The sequence below is a fragment of the Sus scrofa genome, chromosome 17 (assembly GCF_054392235.1).
Source record: "Sus scrofa isolate SSC_HxYL_T2T_F1_AM1 chromosome 17, Sscrofa_HxYL_maternal_Yorkshire_Landrace_v2.0, whole genome shotgun sequence".
NCBI lineage: Eukaryota > Metazoa > Chordata > Mammalia > Artiodactyla > Suidae > Sus > Sus scrofa.
Genome location: NC_139399.1, coordinates 35,429,076 through 35,445,045, shown reverse-complemented (window position 1 = coordinate 35,445,045; position 15,970 = coordinate 35,429,076). Strand labels below are relative to the sequence as shown.

General features: G+C 44.3%; 1 protein-coding gene across 9 annotated transcripts in view; it reads right to left on the bottom strand.

The window, feature by feature from the left end:
• Nucleotides 1-15,970, bottom strand: part of CFAP61 (cilia and flagella associated protein 61) — a 292,210-nt gene that overhangs the window by 262,688 nt on the left and 13,552 nt on the right. For all 9 annotated transcript variants that reach the window (XR_014832901.1, XR_014832904.1, XR_014832903.1 and 6 more), the window contains exons 4-6: nucleotides 11,858-11,934; nucleotides 10,491-10,558; nucleotides 9,861-9,987 (exon numbers count right to left, since the gene is read on the bottom strand). Coding sequence is in view for 1 of the 9 variants with exons in the window: in XM_021077413.2 (XP_020933072.2) it covers nucleotides 9,861-9,987; nucleotides 10,491-10,558; nucleotides 11,858-11,934 (272 nt within the window). In the remaining 8 variants the exon portion in view is untranslated. The remainder of the gene's footprint in view (nucleotides 1-9,860; nucleotides 9,988-10,490; nucleotides 10,559-11,857; nucleotides 11,935-15,970) is intronic.

Genomic DNA, 15,970 nt, shown 5'->3' with positions numbered 1-15,970 from the left:
GGGGGTGACACCACGCTCTGAGTGGACAGCCACCTTCCGTGGTGGCATGCCTCCGGCACGTGGCTTGAAAGTGGCAACAATGTGCATCTTAATGTAGTTGGTTACAGGTTTTTCTTTAGCATTTAACTCTTTGTTGTTTAGTTTTTACAGATTATGAAATAGCCTTTTAGACTGAATTCTAGCTGAAGTACAATAGCATGTTAATTTCAGATGTACAGCACAGTGATTCAGTTATACATATATATTCATACACATATTCTTTTTCAGATTCTTTTCCATTATAGGTTTTTACAAAATATTGAGTATAGGTCCCTGTGCTAAGTCATAGGTCCTTGCCAGTTACCTATTTTATATACAGTAATGTGTACATGTTAATCCCACCCCCCTCACTTATCCCTCCCCTGCTAGAATATTTTAACTTGCTAGGAGGCAACAAAAGGTCTATCCTATAGAAACCATTTGATCACTCAGGCCCCCTAAGTGTCCACTGGACTCTGAGCAATGTGCCAGATGAAAAATGGGGTGGGAGCCAAAGCTGACGAAAATCAACAGCCTCTCAGGATACCTCCCTTGGGGCCTGGGTGTCCTGTGAACCCAGGAGACGGCAAGGTGAAGGATGACGGGGCCCTGGTGGCTCTTGCTGGCTTCTTGGGAGCTGGGAAGAAGGAAAGAGAAACTCCATCACCTCCACTATGTCAGGGAGTGAGGATTTCAAGGAACAGCAGATGCTGGACCCCACAACATCTGCCAGGCAGGCTGGCACCGCCTCTTGGTGGCAAGTGGACCCTTTCAATATCCTGACCACTCCTGCAGAATCATAATCCTAGAGGGAAACCTACAGGTGGCTTCCTTCGAGGCACAAAGCACAGGTTGTTTCCTTGCCAGAAAAGAAACTACTGTGCATTCAAAAGTGGAAAGTTCATGCTTAGAGGCCGTGGCAATGGCAGAGCCCATCTTTGTGTTGAGAATACTGGCACAGCCTCCTCTCTCCTGTGTGAGGGTATCTTCCATAACAAGAAAGGATCTGCATTTCATTACCTAGAATTAACAATGTACCCTTGAAAAAGTGGTTCTGATGTCACTTTAAATCCCATAAATACTGTATTTCTTCAGGACTGAGAGAGTGTGTATACATGTATGTATATGCTTTAAGAAATAAATGAATAGGGAAAAAATTAAGAGAATCCAGTTTAGTGCTAAAGAATGCCATACAGGAGTTCTCGTAGTGGCACAGTGAAACTGAATCTGACTAGTATCCATGAGGATGCGGGCTCAATCCCTGGCCTCACTCAGTAGGTTAAGGATCCAATGTTGCCGTGAGCTGTGGTATAGGTCACAGACACAGCTCGGGTCCTATGTTGCTATGGCTGTGGCGTAGGTCGGCAGCTGTAGCTCTGACTTGACCCCCCAGTCTGGGAACTTCTATATGCCATGGGTGCAGCTCTAAAAAGCAAAAAAAAAAAAAAAAAGGAATATTGTACATTTTGCTTAAACCAACCCTTCCATGGATAGTTTCAATTTCGGGTTGGGGTTGGAGAACCTAAAGTGGGTACCAACTAGATTTCTCGTTTGATTCAGTTGAGTAAAACAAAGTGCCTTTTTCTTTCCAAGATCTCTTGTGACCTCTAGTGGTATTCCTTAAGAAAATTAAATCCATCATTTCGAAACTACATATTCCAATCAAAACTTCTTTCTTTTTCCTTGGATGTTCTGGGGCCAGGGATTGAACCCATGCCAGGGATCGATCCTGTGCCACAGTAGCAACCTGAGCCACAGCAGTGATAACGCTGGATCCTTAATCCACTGAGCCACCTGGGAACTCCTCCATTTAAAACTTTAAAATGGGGCGTTCCTGTTATCGATCAGTGGCTAATGAACCTGTCTAGGATCCATGAGGACTCGGTTCAATCCCTGGCCTTGCTCAGTGGGTTAAGGATCCAGCATTGCTATGAGCTGTGGTGTAGGTCTCAGATGCAGTTCAGATCCCGAATTGCTGTGGCTGTGTTGTAGGCTGGGAACCTCCATATTCCCCAGGGGCCATCCTAAAAAGAAAAAAGGAAAAAAAAATTTTTAATGGGTTTTGGACCTATTTAGCTCCTATTCATTGGAAAATGTTATGATTTTACAAGGTATGGAGGATTTGAAACTCTTGCTGACTTTAAAACACATTCGAGGCCAATAAGAGGCCCCTGCCACTTACACCATTGGGATCTGATACAAAAGTCTACATTGGCACACCATCACCCTGGTTGGGCTGTGAACCAAATTCTATTTCTGGGTCACTTATCAGGACTCAACAAAACCAGTGATGAAATTCCTAATTGCTCTACACTTCTTTCTGAATGATTTAGGCTATCTATACCTTAAGCATTAGAGTGTTCATTTACATGAAATTGCTCAGAAGTAAAACTTAAGTGGATTCCTAAAAAAGCAGGAGACTATCAGATGCTTAATAAAAATAACTGCCTTAAAGGGTAAGATGTTAGCATTTAAAAACCACCAATCTTACGTTTTAAAGTTCTAAGTCTTTTCATCTATTTTAAATTGCAAAGAATACTGACCTAACTTAATTTTTGTTATTAGCAAAAAGGCAGTATTCCATGAAGGAAATGTTAAATTTCTTTACAACACTGAATGACAGCACACAATCCTTTCCTTGGTGAGTCCTCTCCCATTTCTTGAAAAAGGGAGGCTCTGCCCCAAGAAAGACCATTCCAATCGTTTCTAAATCTGAAAACACCTCAGATTCACCACGGATGAATAACCAGGCCCATTATAGGTTATAAAGGTGTGGCTAGAAGCAACTATGCTTTATTTCCTGTATTTTGCAACATACAGAACAGTAACTTCAATAATTAGTGTCTAAGGAGAGGGGCAGATGACAGCAAAATTTTCCACATGGGAAAATCAAAGAAACAGGACTGGGGATTACAGCGTTAATTCGCTGGCTCTGAATATGTTGCTAGGTGAATGGCAGAAGGATAATTACATCCCCAAACCCTTCACTGGTTTAATGTTTTAAGAAGTGTGTTCTTCACCATTAATTATCAGTGCAAGTAACTACGGATGAAACAGATGCCAAAAAATAAATGTGGGGGAAACAAGAGAAAAGAGGCCCATGGCCACGCCCATCTGACCTCTGAAGTGTTTTTTCCTGCATCTTTAAGGAGGGAGACTGTCCATGTTTTCCAGACACCCGAATTTCAAGTATCAAAACAAATTTGAGGAGTTCCCGTCGTGGCGCAGTGGTTAACGAATCCGACTAGGAACCATGAGGTTGCGGGTTCGGTCCCTGCCCTTGCTCAATGGGTTAACGATCCGGCGTTGCCGTGAGCTGTGGTGTAGGTTGCAGACGCGGCTCAGATCCTGCGTTGCTGTGGCTCTGGCGTAGGCTGGTGGCTACGGCTCCGATCGGACCCCTAGCCTGGGAACCTCCATATGCCGCGGGAGCGGCCCAAAGAAATAGCAAAAAGACAAAAAAAAAAAAAATTTGAGCACTGTGGACAGAGACCTCTCAAAATGTGTCACACTTCCCTTTCATCAATCATCACAATGACCTAAGGACCTCTATCTTTGATACTATACATTGAACTGTCTTTTTATTCATCTCTTTTTTTTTTTTTTTTTTTTTTTGTCTTTTTGCCTTTTCTAGGGCTGTACCCGCAGCTTATGGAGGTTCCCAGGCTAGGGGTCTAATCGGAGCTGTAACTGCCAAGCCTACGCCAGAGCCACAGCAACTAGGGATCCGAGCAGCGTCTGCAACCTACACCACGGCTCAGGGCAAGGCCAGATCCTTAACCCACTGAGCAAGGCCAGGTATTGAACCCACAACCTCATGGTTCTTAGTTGGATTCGTTAACCACTGAGCCATGACAGGAACTCCAGGTCACTGTCATCTCTTTACCACCAGGACTATACCCCTCTGGTGATTAGCTTCTTGCAGATTTTCTGAACAAGCAGGACATTTTCACCCTCAGAGGCTGAATAAGCAAAGGCCTTGGGGAAAGGAATCAGGAGTTTCCATTCAGGCCAGGCCAGCCTGTCTGCTTGAAGGTCAGAGTTCATAACACTCAAGTTTTCACAGGGAAAAGGAAGAAAGGAAGGAAGAGGAAGTAGAAAGGAGAGAATGGGGGAGACCATGCTTCTAGGAGCCGGCCCTGGGCTGGGCACATTCTACATCTGATCTCCCCAGCAACCTACATCCTGAAATAAAAGTGGGGCATTAGTAACTAAGTTAGCAAAGATGCCACTTACTTTCCAAAGGATGAAAGAAATCAATGATTTTGCCCTCCCATGACTCATTTGTTTTTTAATAACTGGAAGTTTTACCCCTTGATCTCCCTCACCTATTCCACTCATCTCCCACCCTAGAAACAGGTGATTCTGAGATAGGCTGCCTCTGGTATATGTCAGTTTCAGCACTAGGTTTATACACAATATTCTATTACTAATAATGAATTGCTGAATATCTACATTAAAAAGTACGTAAGCTTTAAAATTCCTCAAGAAAATGACAATTCCCACAATCCAAACATCGTATACTGCCCACACTTTAAGAAAATACAGAGCTTCCGGGTTGGTGAATGCATGGGGGTTTGGGGAGAGTGGGGGGCCTGGAGAGGGCATGGAAGCTCTGAGCCCCTCCCTCACACCTTGGCCTGCGTATCTCATCCACCTGACTGCTCCTGAGTTACATCCTTTTATAATAAACTGGTGATCTAGTAAGCAAAGAAGATGATCTGGAAATGTGCCTACCTAACTGAAACCCATTCCCCTCTACCCTCTCCTAAAGGACTTTCTACTTGGCGTACACATGTTTAATCATCATCTGGACAATTCCTAAACTGGAGATTATCTTAAATGCAATTATTATATTCACTTAAGCTAGAACCTGTAAAATGGCACTGAAACCCACAAATATTTAAATAAATGCAAATTAAGGCAACAAAATGTGGTTTTAATCTAATAGACTGGTGATGGTTTTTTTTTTTTTTAAAACAAATTTATTTATTTTTATTTTATTTTTCTATGGCTGTACCTGAAGCATATGGAAGTTCCTGGGCTAGGGGTCAAATCAGAGCTGCAGCTGCCAGACTATACCACAGCTACAGCAACACCAGATCCAAGCCACATCTGCAAACTATGCCTCAGCTTGCAGCAATGCTGGATCCTTAACCCACTGAGCAAGGCCAGAATTCGAACCCACATCCTCCCAGAGGCTATGTCGGATTCTTAACCCACCGAGCCACAGTGGGAACTCTTGGAGATGATTTTAATAACTGAAGCATCCAGCATTGGTGAAAGTGCAAGAAAATGACTCTCTTGGTTAAAATATAAATTGACATGACTATTTTGACTGAATAATTTGGTAATATCTACTTTTAAATTTTAGTATTTAATACAACCTTGCCCAGAAATTCTACTTCTGGCTATCTATACTACAGACAAAAACAGCATGAGTGCTTGAAGATACATGTACAAGGCTGGTTTACTACTGCATTACTTGTTAAAGGAAAAAAAAGGACAAATTCCCATCAATAAAGAATAATTAAATGAATTATAGTAGTGCCACATGGTAAAATACCATATAGCCATGAAAAAGAACAAAACTGATCTGGAAAAAGCATAAGTTGCTGTATCAAGAGGAAAATACAATTAACAAAACGCATTATCATTGCTATATACATATATGTGTGCATGTATATATATAGAGAGAATACACATGTTTACTTGCATATGTACGTGTACTTATATATTCACATAGAAGAATGAAACAATGAGTAATTTTTACTTTAAAATTTTTTGACTTGAAAATATAATTCATTTTATTAAATAAACCCATCCCACAAATTTAGCAAATGGCAGAAAAAGAGAGATTTTTATTTTTATTTATTTTATAATCATTATTCTTTTCCATTATAGCTGGTTTACAGTGTTCTGTCAATTTTCTACTGTACAGCAAGGTACCCAGTCACACATACATATATACATTCTTTTTTCTCACATTATCATGCTCCATCATAAGTGACTAGATAGAGTTCCCAGTGCTATACAGCAGGATCTCATTGCTTATCCATTCCAAAGGCAATATTATTATTATTAATAATATTAATTATTATAATTAATACCTATTAACCCCAAATTCCCAGTCCATCCCCCTCCTTCCCCCTCCCCCTCCCCTTCGGCAACCACAAGTCTGTTCTCCACGTCCATGATTTTCTTTTCTGTGGAAAGGTTCATTTGTGCTGTATATTAGATTTCAGATATAAGTGATATCATATGGTGTTTGTCTTTGCCTTTCTGATTTACTTCACTTAGTATGAGAGTCTCTAGATCCATCCATGTTGCTGCATATGATTATTTTCTTCTTTTTCAATGGCTGAGTAGTATTCCATTGTGTATATATACCACATCTTTCTAATCCATTCATCTGTTGATGGACATTTAGGTTGTTTCCATGTCTTGGCTATTGTGGATAGTGCTGCAGTGAACATACAGGTGCATGTGTCTTTTTCAAGGAAAGTTTTGTCTGGATATATGCCCAAGAGTGGGATTGCCGGGTCATATGGTAGTTCTATATATAGTTTTCTAAAGTACCTCCATACTGTTTTCCATAGGGGTTGTAAAAAATGAGAGATTTTAAAATGAAATGAAGACAAATGTACAGCAATTGTGAGACTACTTACAAGATCTTGAGAAATTAAAATATGGAAATTTCTCATAACATAATTTTAAAAACAACCTACTTGTGAATCCTTTTATAATGAAAGGAGAAGAAGCAAATCAGGGCTGGGTGGGGGTGAGGCTGGAGGCTGGGGGAAAGGCCAGTGTCAGAGAGGCAGCCACCTGCCTGTTCACCCAAAGTTCACCTGACTTTTCTTTAATAGATATAGAATTATTCCAGTTATTGTTATTTTTAAAATGAGTTTTGGTAGTTTGTGTTTTTCAAAGAATTGCCCCCATTTTATTTACACTGTTGACTGTATAGAGATGCTGTCATATTCCCTTATCCTTTTAATGTCTGTAGGGTATGAAGTGATATCACCTCTTTCAATCCTGATATTGGTAATATGTCCTCTCCTTTTTTTTGTCCTTGGACAGTTTGGATGGTAGTTCATCAGTTTTATTCATCTCATCCATGTCTTTTAAATTTCCAAACTCAACTGTTTCTTTTTTGTACTCAAATTATTTGATTTCCATATGTCACTCTGCCACTTTAGGAGTCTCTGACTTTTGCAACACTCCTCTCTCCGCCAGTTTCCCTTATTATCATTAACAGCTCATTTTTCTTTCAAAATTCTGCTCTAGTCCTTAGCATTTTCACTTTAAATTCTCCCATCCACTAAACCATCCCCTTTATTCTCGAGATCTCCTCACTCATGAGAGGACACGTATTTCCAGCTGTCTGCTGTCCATCTAGCTATTGTTTCTACTTTCGGTTAATCTCTCCTAAATGCGAAAACCCCAGGTCACCATTCATTAACACATTCTCATCCTTCAACTTCTCCATCTGGCTGGCAACCAAACCGCACTGTCCCTCTCAAACTTTTCTTTGCATTTGTGCACCTGCCCTGAATCGTCCCCCACCTGGACCTCTTGGACTTGTCACTGCCTGAACTCCAGCCACCCTCATTCTTGGCCAGACGGTTCTGTGCTCCTCCCCTCAAGTTACCAACCACATGAAGAGCAGTTGTTTTTATTTTATTTTTTTAACATACAGCCTATACCACGCCTTTCTTCAGTGCTCCCCGCTGGCTCCAAGTTACAGCCTTCTCATTACAGTTCTTCCTCTGCTCTCTGGTGGTCTGCTCTTCCTCATACCTGGCCACCTGCCTGGGAAGAGACATTCCAGGTGCTTCCTGCCTTTCTGCCTTTGCCCATTCTGTCCATCTGGGTGAACTCTGCCCATCCTTCCTGACCAGGTTCAGAGGCTACCTTCTTTTTTTTTTGTTTGGTCTTTTTTTTTTTTTTTTTTTGCCTTTTCTAGGGCCACTCCCACGGCATATGGAGGTTCCCAGGCTAGGGGTCTAATCAGAGCTGTAGCCGCCAGCCTATACCATAGTCACAACAATGCGGGATCCGAGCTGCGTCTATGACCCACACCACAGCTCATGGCAACACCAGATCCTTAACCTGGTGAGCAAGGCCAGGGATCGAACCCACAGCCTCATGGTTCCTAGTTGGATTCGTTAACCACTGCCCCACGACAGCAACTCCCAGAGGCTACCTTCTTTAGGAAGCCTCTTTTCTTTTATACTTCTCTGAGGTAGAATACCATAGTGAAAAATGCATAGATATTAAGAGGGCAGTTTGATGCGTTCTGACAGCTGCATGCACCCCAATCTATACACAGGGCACTGTCACCCCATCATGTCCCTCCCAACATCACTCTTCCCTCCACTGGAGGCAACCACTGATCTGACTTCTGCCTCTACAGCTGAGTCTTGGCTGTTCTTCCATCAGAAAAGTGGGATCAACAGTACATGATCTGTTTCTATGTCTGCCTTCTTTCATTCAGAATGAGTTTTCTGAGATGGAGCCATGCTGCTGTGGATATATGTATTTATTCCATTTCATCGCTGAGTAGTATCCACATGCACCACAGTTTGAGAATATTTACTTGCTGATGGACATTGAAATTTGGGGGGTTGGGGGTTGTATGCAGCTGTCTTCATCCCTCTCTGTCCTCCTTTCTCCAAAATACACACAGTGCAGGTGGATGCAGTCAGAGGTCAGCTGGGCTTCAGGCACAGGGGGTGGGAGGGCTCTCCCCGCTGCGCATCCACACGCTGTCGGTCGATGCCATCCGCGGGAGCCCATCGGGGCCATGGACCTACCACCCACTTGCAGCCTCTCTGGCACAGTTGTCTCAGGGCAGTCACACTTCTCCTCCATATTTCTCCACAGTGAGCAGCCCAAGAGAACGAGGCAGAAGCCTTCCACCCTCCCAAGTCACAAAGCATCCCCTCCACCACCTGTGTGGGCCAAGACAGTCACAACGCATCCAGATTCATGAAGAGCGGGCCCCCAGCGCCTGATGAGAAGAGTGGCAAGACCACAGGACAGGAGAACAGGCAGGACAGGAGAGGGCCTTCTTTAGAAAACAACCTGCCCCAGCCATGGCCTTAAGATAGCTGCCCCTCAAGGCATGTCATGTGGGCTGTGGATGGTAAAGGCCTTGCCTCACTGGGGTCGACAGAATCCTCATTCACTGAACTCCAGTAAACAGGTGGGCTTTATTGGGAAATCCAAATAGGTGGATACATTTTGATGCTTCCTTTTTTTTTTTTTTCTTTTTGTCTTTTTGCCTTTTCTAGGGCCGCTCCCATGGCACATGGAGGTTCCCAGGCTAGGGGTCTAATCGGAGCTCTAGCTGCCAGCCTACATCAGAGCCACAGCAACACAGGATCCAAGCCGTGTCTGCGATCTACACCATGGCTCACGGCAATGCTGGATCCTTAACCCACGGAGCAAGGCCAGGGATTGAACCCGCAACTTCATGGTTCCTAGTTGGATTCGTTAACCACTGCGCCACGACGGGAACTCCCCTCATTCTGATGTTTCTTTCATTGGAAAGTTATTGCACTCACTGTGGGGGCCAAGGGTTATATGTTTTCGAGAACCCTTAAGTGGTAAATGCATCTACACAGCACCAAATCAGCCTCATCAGATACTCAGCATTGCAAATACCATCATCAGGTGGAGCTGTAAACACCTCCGAATGAGGTAAGGCTTCTGGGTAATATAACATTGCCTTCGAGCCATAAGCACTCACACAAAGAAGTGGCAACTTCAAAGCTCCTTGTAAGGTCACGATGCGGGTAATGGTCAGGTAACAAAAGGCCTGGCTCCAACCCTACCTGGCTTTGCGGATGTACAGCTGCGGGTAGTGGCTGTGCCTGTGACAGACATGCACAGTGAAGTCCTCGTCATACACCAGACTCGGGATGTTCCCCACTTGGTTGAACACAGTTATGAGAGTCGAGCCTAAATCACGGAGACAAAGAAATGCACCCTTGTTTCACCAAGGAGTAACTTTAGGACTGAAGAACAAATGCCGTTTCCATTCTAAATGGTGTTTGAATTGTTATAATAAAACGGGCATGGTAGACGTTCCTGTCGTGGCTCAGTGGAAAGCAATCTGACTAGCATCCGTGAGGATGCAGGTTCGATCCCTGGCCTCGCTCAGTGGGTTAAGGATCTGGCACTGCCGTGAGCTGTGGTGTAGGTCGCAGACACGGCTCGGATCCTGCATTGCTGTGGCTGTGGTGTAGGCCAGTGGCTACAGCTCCAGTTTGACCCCTAGCCTGGGAACCTCCATATGCCGTGGATGAGGCCCTAAAAAGACTAAATAAAGAAATAAAAATAAAAATAGTGGGCACAGTATACTTTTAGGACCTGGAGACCAGGTCCCATTCCCTGAAGCCCCATGTTAAGCGAGAATTTCCCACATTAGCACCTGGGCCCAGGAGGCCATGGAGGGGGCTTACCGAGGCTCATGTAGGATGGCACGATGAGAAAGATGAAGTGCAGGTCTGGCACTGCCTTAAACACGGTCCTGGCCAGAGAAAGAGAGGGCACAGGCATTAACAAGGCAAGCCTTTAACAGTACCTGATTGAGACAAATGGCTTCACTGCAAAAACTAGGCGCCCAGGGAATTCCCATGGTGGCTCCATGGATTAAGTACCTGACAGTATCCATGAGGATGCAGGCCCAAACTCTGGCCTTTCTCAGTGAGTTAAGGATCTGGTGTTGCCGAAAGCTGCAGCACAGGTCTCAGGTGTGGCTAGGATCTGGCGTAGTTGTGGCACTGCTGCAGCTACAGCTCCAATTTGACCCCTAGCCCAGGAACTTCCATGTGCCATAGGTGCAGCCCTAAAAGACCAAAAAGAAAGAAAGAAAGAAAAAAAAAATGAGGCACCAAGATCCACCTGCGCTGCTCTGTGCTCTGCCTGCAAACGCAAGAATATCTTCAAGGTGACTCCCCTTTTTCTCTGCTCCTCCTTGGAGTCCAAATGACCCTTTTCCTATCTGTTCCATGGAGGTATAGAGAATCGAGTCACCATGTCCATGTGACACACCAGATTTCTGCTGAGATTAACCTTTGACCTGGCATCTGGATGGTCTGGTGTGACGTTACAAAGTGACTTGAGGGTTGAGGCCACCACCCCCTAATGTCTGTGTCAGAGATTCGTTGCGGGAGCCCCAGGGATCCTGTTTCCACACGCCGTTACTCAGGATGCCTCTGCAGCCTGTCCTTCAAACATTTCTAAGGATAAGATTGAGGAAAGCCTGTGACTTTCTCTCCTCCCTTACTTCTGCCACGTCATTTTTTTAAAAAACTGCAGGCCTGGCACTTAAAGGTATGTACGGAAGGAGTGTCCATTCAAAGGAAGGATGGTTTTCTTTCAGAAACAGCATCACTGCTGAAAGTAAATGCTTTAATACAGCCAAGGTACAAGGCAATTGAACACCTCAAAGAATTTCACATCCGTTAAAAAAATATCTTTGAACTGGAGTTCCTATTGTGGCTCAGCGGGTTAAGAACCCAACTGGTATCCACAAGGATGCAGGTTTGATCCCTGGCCTCGCTCCATGGGTTAAAGAGCTGATGGTGCCGAAAGCTGTGGCGTAGGCTGCAGATGCAGCTCAGATCCCGAGTTGCTGTGGCTGTGGTGCAGCCGGCAGCTGCAGCTCTGATTCAGCTCCCAGGCTGGGAACTTCCATATGCCGCAGGTGCAGCCCTAAAAAAAAGAAAAAAAAAATTTTTTTTGAACAATCCACAGAGACATGAATCTGTCTTGTCTACAGTGCTGCTCCTGGTCTCCCCACCCCTAACTGCCCTGTGTTACTCACCGAATAATCTCTTTGCAGCAGCCAACAGAATACTCATCCACGGCCACAAAGAGGTGCATGAACAACGTGTTCAAAGGCTGCAGAGGAAAAGAGGATGCGATTCATAGCTCAGGTTGTCAAGAGCCAGGTGAGGGGGGAGAGGGGAGGAGGGGCTGGGGGGCGGCCACAGCACAGGCCTGCCTGCTGTTTGCAGGTATATTTTATGTCTAAAAGGAAGAGACACCCAGGCAGGGCTCAAGCCGCTTTCTGTCCTCCTGGCTCAGAATGAGTCCATGAAACAGGGGTCGTAAAGGAGTCCAGCTCATCGGCCCCATTCTCCTGCCTCACTGCTGGCCCTGGGCTGCCGAGCGCCCGCAGGGCAGTGAAATTGATTATGAACTCAGCGGCCTTGTCCTCTGGGTGTCTCCGCCAAGTGGAAGACAATCACCCCTTCCCCAGGGCTCTCGAGTCGGCAGCTGCTGCTCTATTCAAGGGGCTAGAGGGGAAGGTTCTCTCATGAATTTGGAGGACGAGGGGCAGATGCCTTGTTAGGAATCCAATGGCCTGTGTTGTTCAGCATTCCCAGAGTCAGAATAAAAATTACTCTCGGGATCCAGAAACCTGGGAGTGGAAAATACAAAGTAGCAAGATTCTAACATGACTTTCAGATTAAGTCTTTGGGGTTTTTAAGGAGCTTCGCCATATAATGACTGAAGACTTTTTAAGAGGCTAGTAACAAAGAGGGGCTCTCTACGTCCCCCCTTGGTCTGTGCAACTCAGAAGACTTGGGTTTATGGGCAAATCCTCCCATTCTAGAGATGATGCAAATGTGAGGTGTTTCAGTGATGAGGGCAGGGCTTGCACCGAGGTGAGGACAACAGGAGCGCTTCCTGTTTCTGAGCCATTTTACAGCTGGCCTTGGGTGACCACGGGCACATCCCTGTGCCTGGGGCTCCCCTCCTGTTGGGTGGCGTGAGCCTTAGGAACCAGTGTTTATTGGGCATAAAATGGTGAGAGAAGAATCACAAGTTTAGTTCAAGAGCCTGAAAACTCCTCAAAGGCAAACAGCACGAACCCCAAAGTCTAGACAGCAGTAGCGACACTGACTATGTAACATCGCAATGTCAACACTTCCTGTGGATGGACCCACCTAACCCCACAGCATCCACTTTACACTGTGAACAGGACTCGTCTCACCAGTACCTGGCTTATTACTTGGCTGGTTTATCTCCCAAATTCTCTCTTCCATCACAAATATTATAGTTCAATATTTATTCCTCAGCTTTAAAATAAAAAATCATTACTTCAGTTACAGATACCCTGAGGGTAGCTAGTATGTTAAGACTTAAGGCTCTCTAACATCAACATCATGAATATTTTCTCAGGTCAGTCTCTCAAAGCAATAGAAATTAGAGCAAAAATAAACCCATGGGACCTCATCAAACTGAAAAGCTTTTGCACAGCAAAGGAAACCCAAAAGAAAACAAAAAGACAACTTTCAGAATGGGAGAAAATAGTTTCAAATGATGCAGTGGACAAGGGCTTAATCTCTAGAATAATATAAACAACTTATACAACCCAACAGCAAAAAAAGCCAATCAATCAATGGAAAAATGGGCAAAAGACCTGAATAGACTATTCTCCAAGGAAGATATACAGATGGCCAGCAAACACATGAAAAAATGCTCAACATCGCTGATTATAAGAGAAATGCAGGGAGTTCCCGTCGTGGCGCAGTGGTTAACGAATCCGACTAGGAACCATGAGGTTGCGGGTTCGATCCCTGCCCTTGCTCAATGGGTTAACGATCCGGCGTTGCCGTGAGCTGTGGTGTGGGTTGCAGACGCGGCTCGGATCCCACATTGCTGTGGCTCTGGCGTAGGCCGGTGGCTACAGCTCCGATTCAACCCCTAGCCTGGGAACCTCCATATACCACGGGAGCGGCCCAAGAAATGGCAAAAAGACAAAAAAAAAAAAAAATCTTAGGACCATTTGACCATTTCAGACATAGCAACAACAACAACAACAACAACAACAACAACAAAAGACAAAAAAAAAAAAAGAGAAATGCAAATCAAAACAACCATGAGATACCACCTCACACCAGTCAGAACGACCATCATTAATAAGTCCACAAATAACAAATGCTGGAGGGGCTGTGGAGAAAAGGGAACCCTCCTGCACTGCTGGTGGGAATGTAAACTGGTACAGCCACCATGGAGAACAGTTTGGAGATACCTTAGAAATCCATACATAGAACTTCCATATGACCCCCCCAATCCCACTCTTGGGCATCTATCCGGACAAAGCTCTACTTAAAAGAGACACGTGCACCCGCATGTTCATTGCAGCACTATTCACAATAGCCAGGACATGGAAACAACCCAAATGTCCATCGACAGATGATTGGATTCGGAAGATGTGGTGTATATATACACAATGGAATACTACTCAGCCATCAAAAAGAATGACATAATGCCAGAGGAAGGGAGTGGGAGGGATCGGGAGCTTGGGGTTATCAGACACAACTTAGAATAGATTTACAAGGAGATCCTGCTGAGTAGCATTGAGAACTATGTCTAGATACTCATGTTGCAACAGAACAAAGGGTGGGGAAAAAAATGTATACATGTAAGGATAACTTGATCCCCTTGCTGTACACTGGGAAAATAAAATAAAATAAAAAGACTTAAGGCTCTATACCAATACTATCCAAGAGAAAAATAATTTTAAAAGAAAGAACAATAATCCAGTGGGTAAGTAATGAGGTCTTATTGTACAGCACAAGGAACTATATCCAATCTCTGGAGATAGACCATGACGGCAGATAATACGAGGAAGAGAATGTGTATATATGTATGACTGGGTCACTCTGCAGTGCAGCAGAAATTGGTACAACACTGTAAATCAACTACAATTTAAAAAGAAATAAAAATGATTCAAGCTACAAATGCTTAGACACATATGTAACTTTAAATTTTCTAGTAGTAGGACTTCCCATTGTGGCTCAGAGGAAACAAACCTGACTAGTATCTGGGAGGACGCATGTTCAATCCCTAGCCTTGCTCAGTGAGTTAAGGGTCCGGCATTGCCGGGACCTGTGGTATATGTTGCAGACGTGGCTTGGATCCCACGTTGCTGTGGATGTGGTGTAGGCTATCAGCTGTAGCTCTGATTCAACCCTTAGCCTGGGAACCTCCATATGCCACGAGTGTGGCCTTAAAAGGACCAAAAAAAAAAAAAAAAAATTTTAGTAGTCATAAAAAAGGTGTAAGGATAAGTAGGTGAAATTAACATTAATATATTTTATTTAACCTAACATATTCAAATTATCTTTTTAAGTAGTCAATATAAAAATTGTCAATATGTGGAGTTCCTGTCATGGCACAGCAGAAATGAATCCGACTAGGAGCCATGAGGTTGTAGGTTCGATCCCTGGCCTCGCTCAGTGGGTTAAGGATCCAGCATTGCTTTGAGCTGTGGTGTAGGTCGAAGACAAGGCTCAGATCTGGCATTGCTGTGGCTCTGGTGTAGGCTGGCAGCAACAGGTCCAATTAGACCCCTAGCCTGGGAACCTCCATATGCTGCGGATGTGGCCCTGAAAAAAAAAAAAAAAAAGACAAAAAGACCAAAAAAAAAAAGCAAAACAAAATAAAAATTGTCATTATGTAATAGTCTTTTTTTCCTACTGAGTAGTTGATGCCTGGTGTATCTTTTATACTTAGAGCTCCTCTCAATTCAAAGCAGCCACGTTTCAAGTGCCCATTAGCTACCTATGGCTGGTGGCTACCATACTGGACAGCCCGGCTCTGTACTGTTGTAGAAAGTAGTTTAAAAAGAAACAATCTTTTTTTTTTTTTTTTTTTGTCTTTTTGCTATTTCTTTGGGCTGCTCCCACGGCATATGGAGGTTCCCAGGATAGGGGTCGAATCGGAGATGTAGCCACTGGCCTACGCCGGAGCCACAGCTACCTACGCTGGATCCGAGCCTCGTCTGCAACCTACACCACAGCTCATGGCAACGCCGGATCGTTAACCCACTGAGCAAGGGCAGGGGCGGAACCCGCAACCTCATGGTTCCTAGTCGGATTCGTTAACCACTGCGCCACGACGGGAACTCCTAAAAAGAAACAAT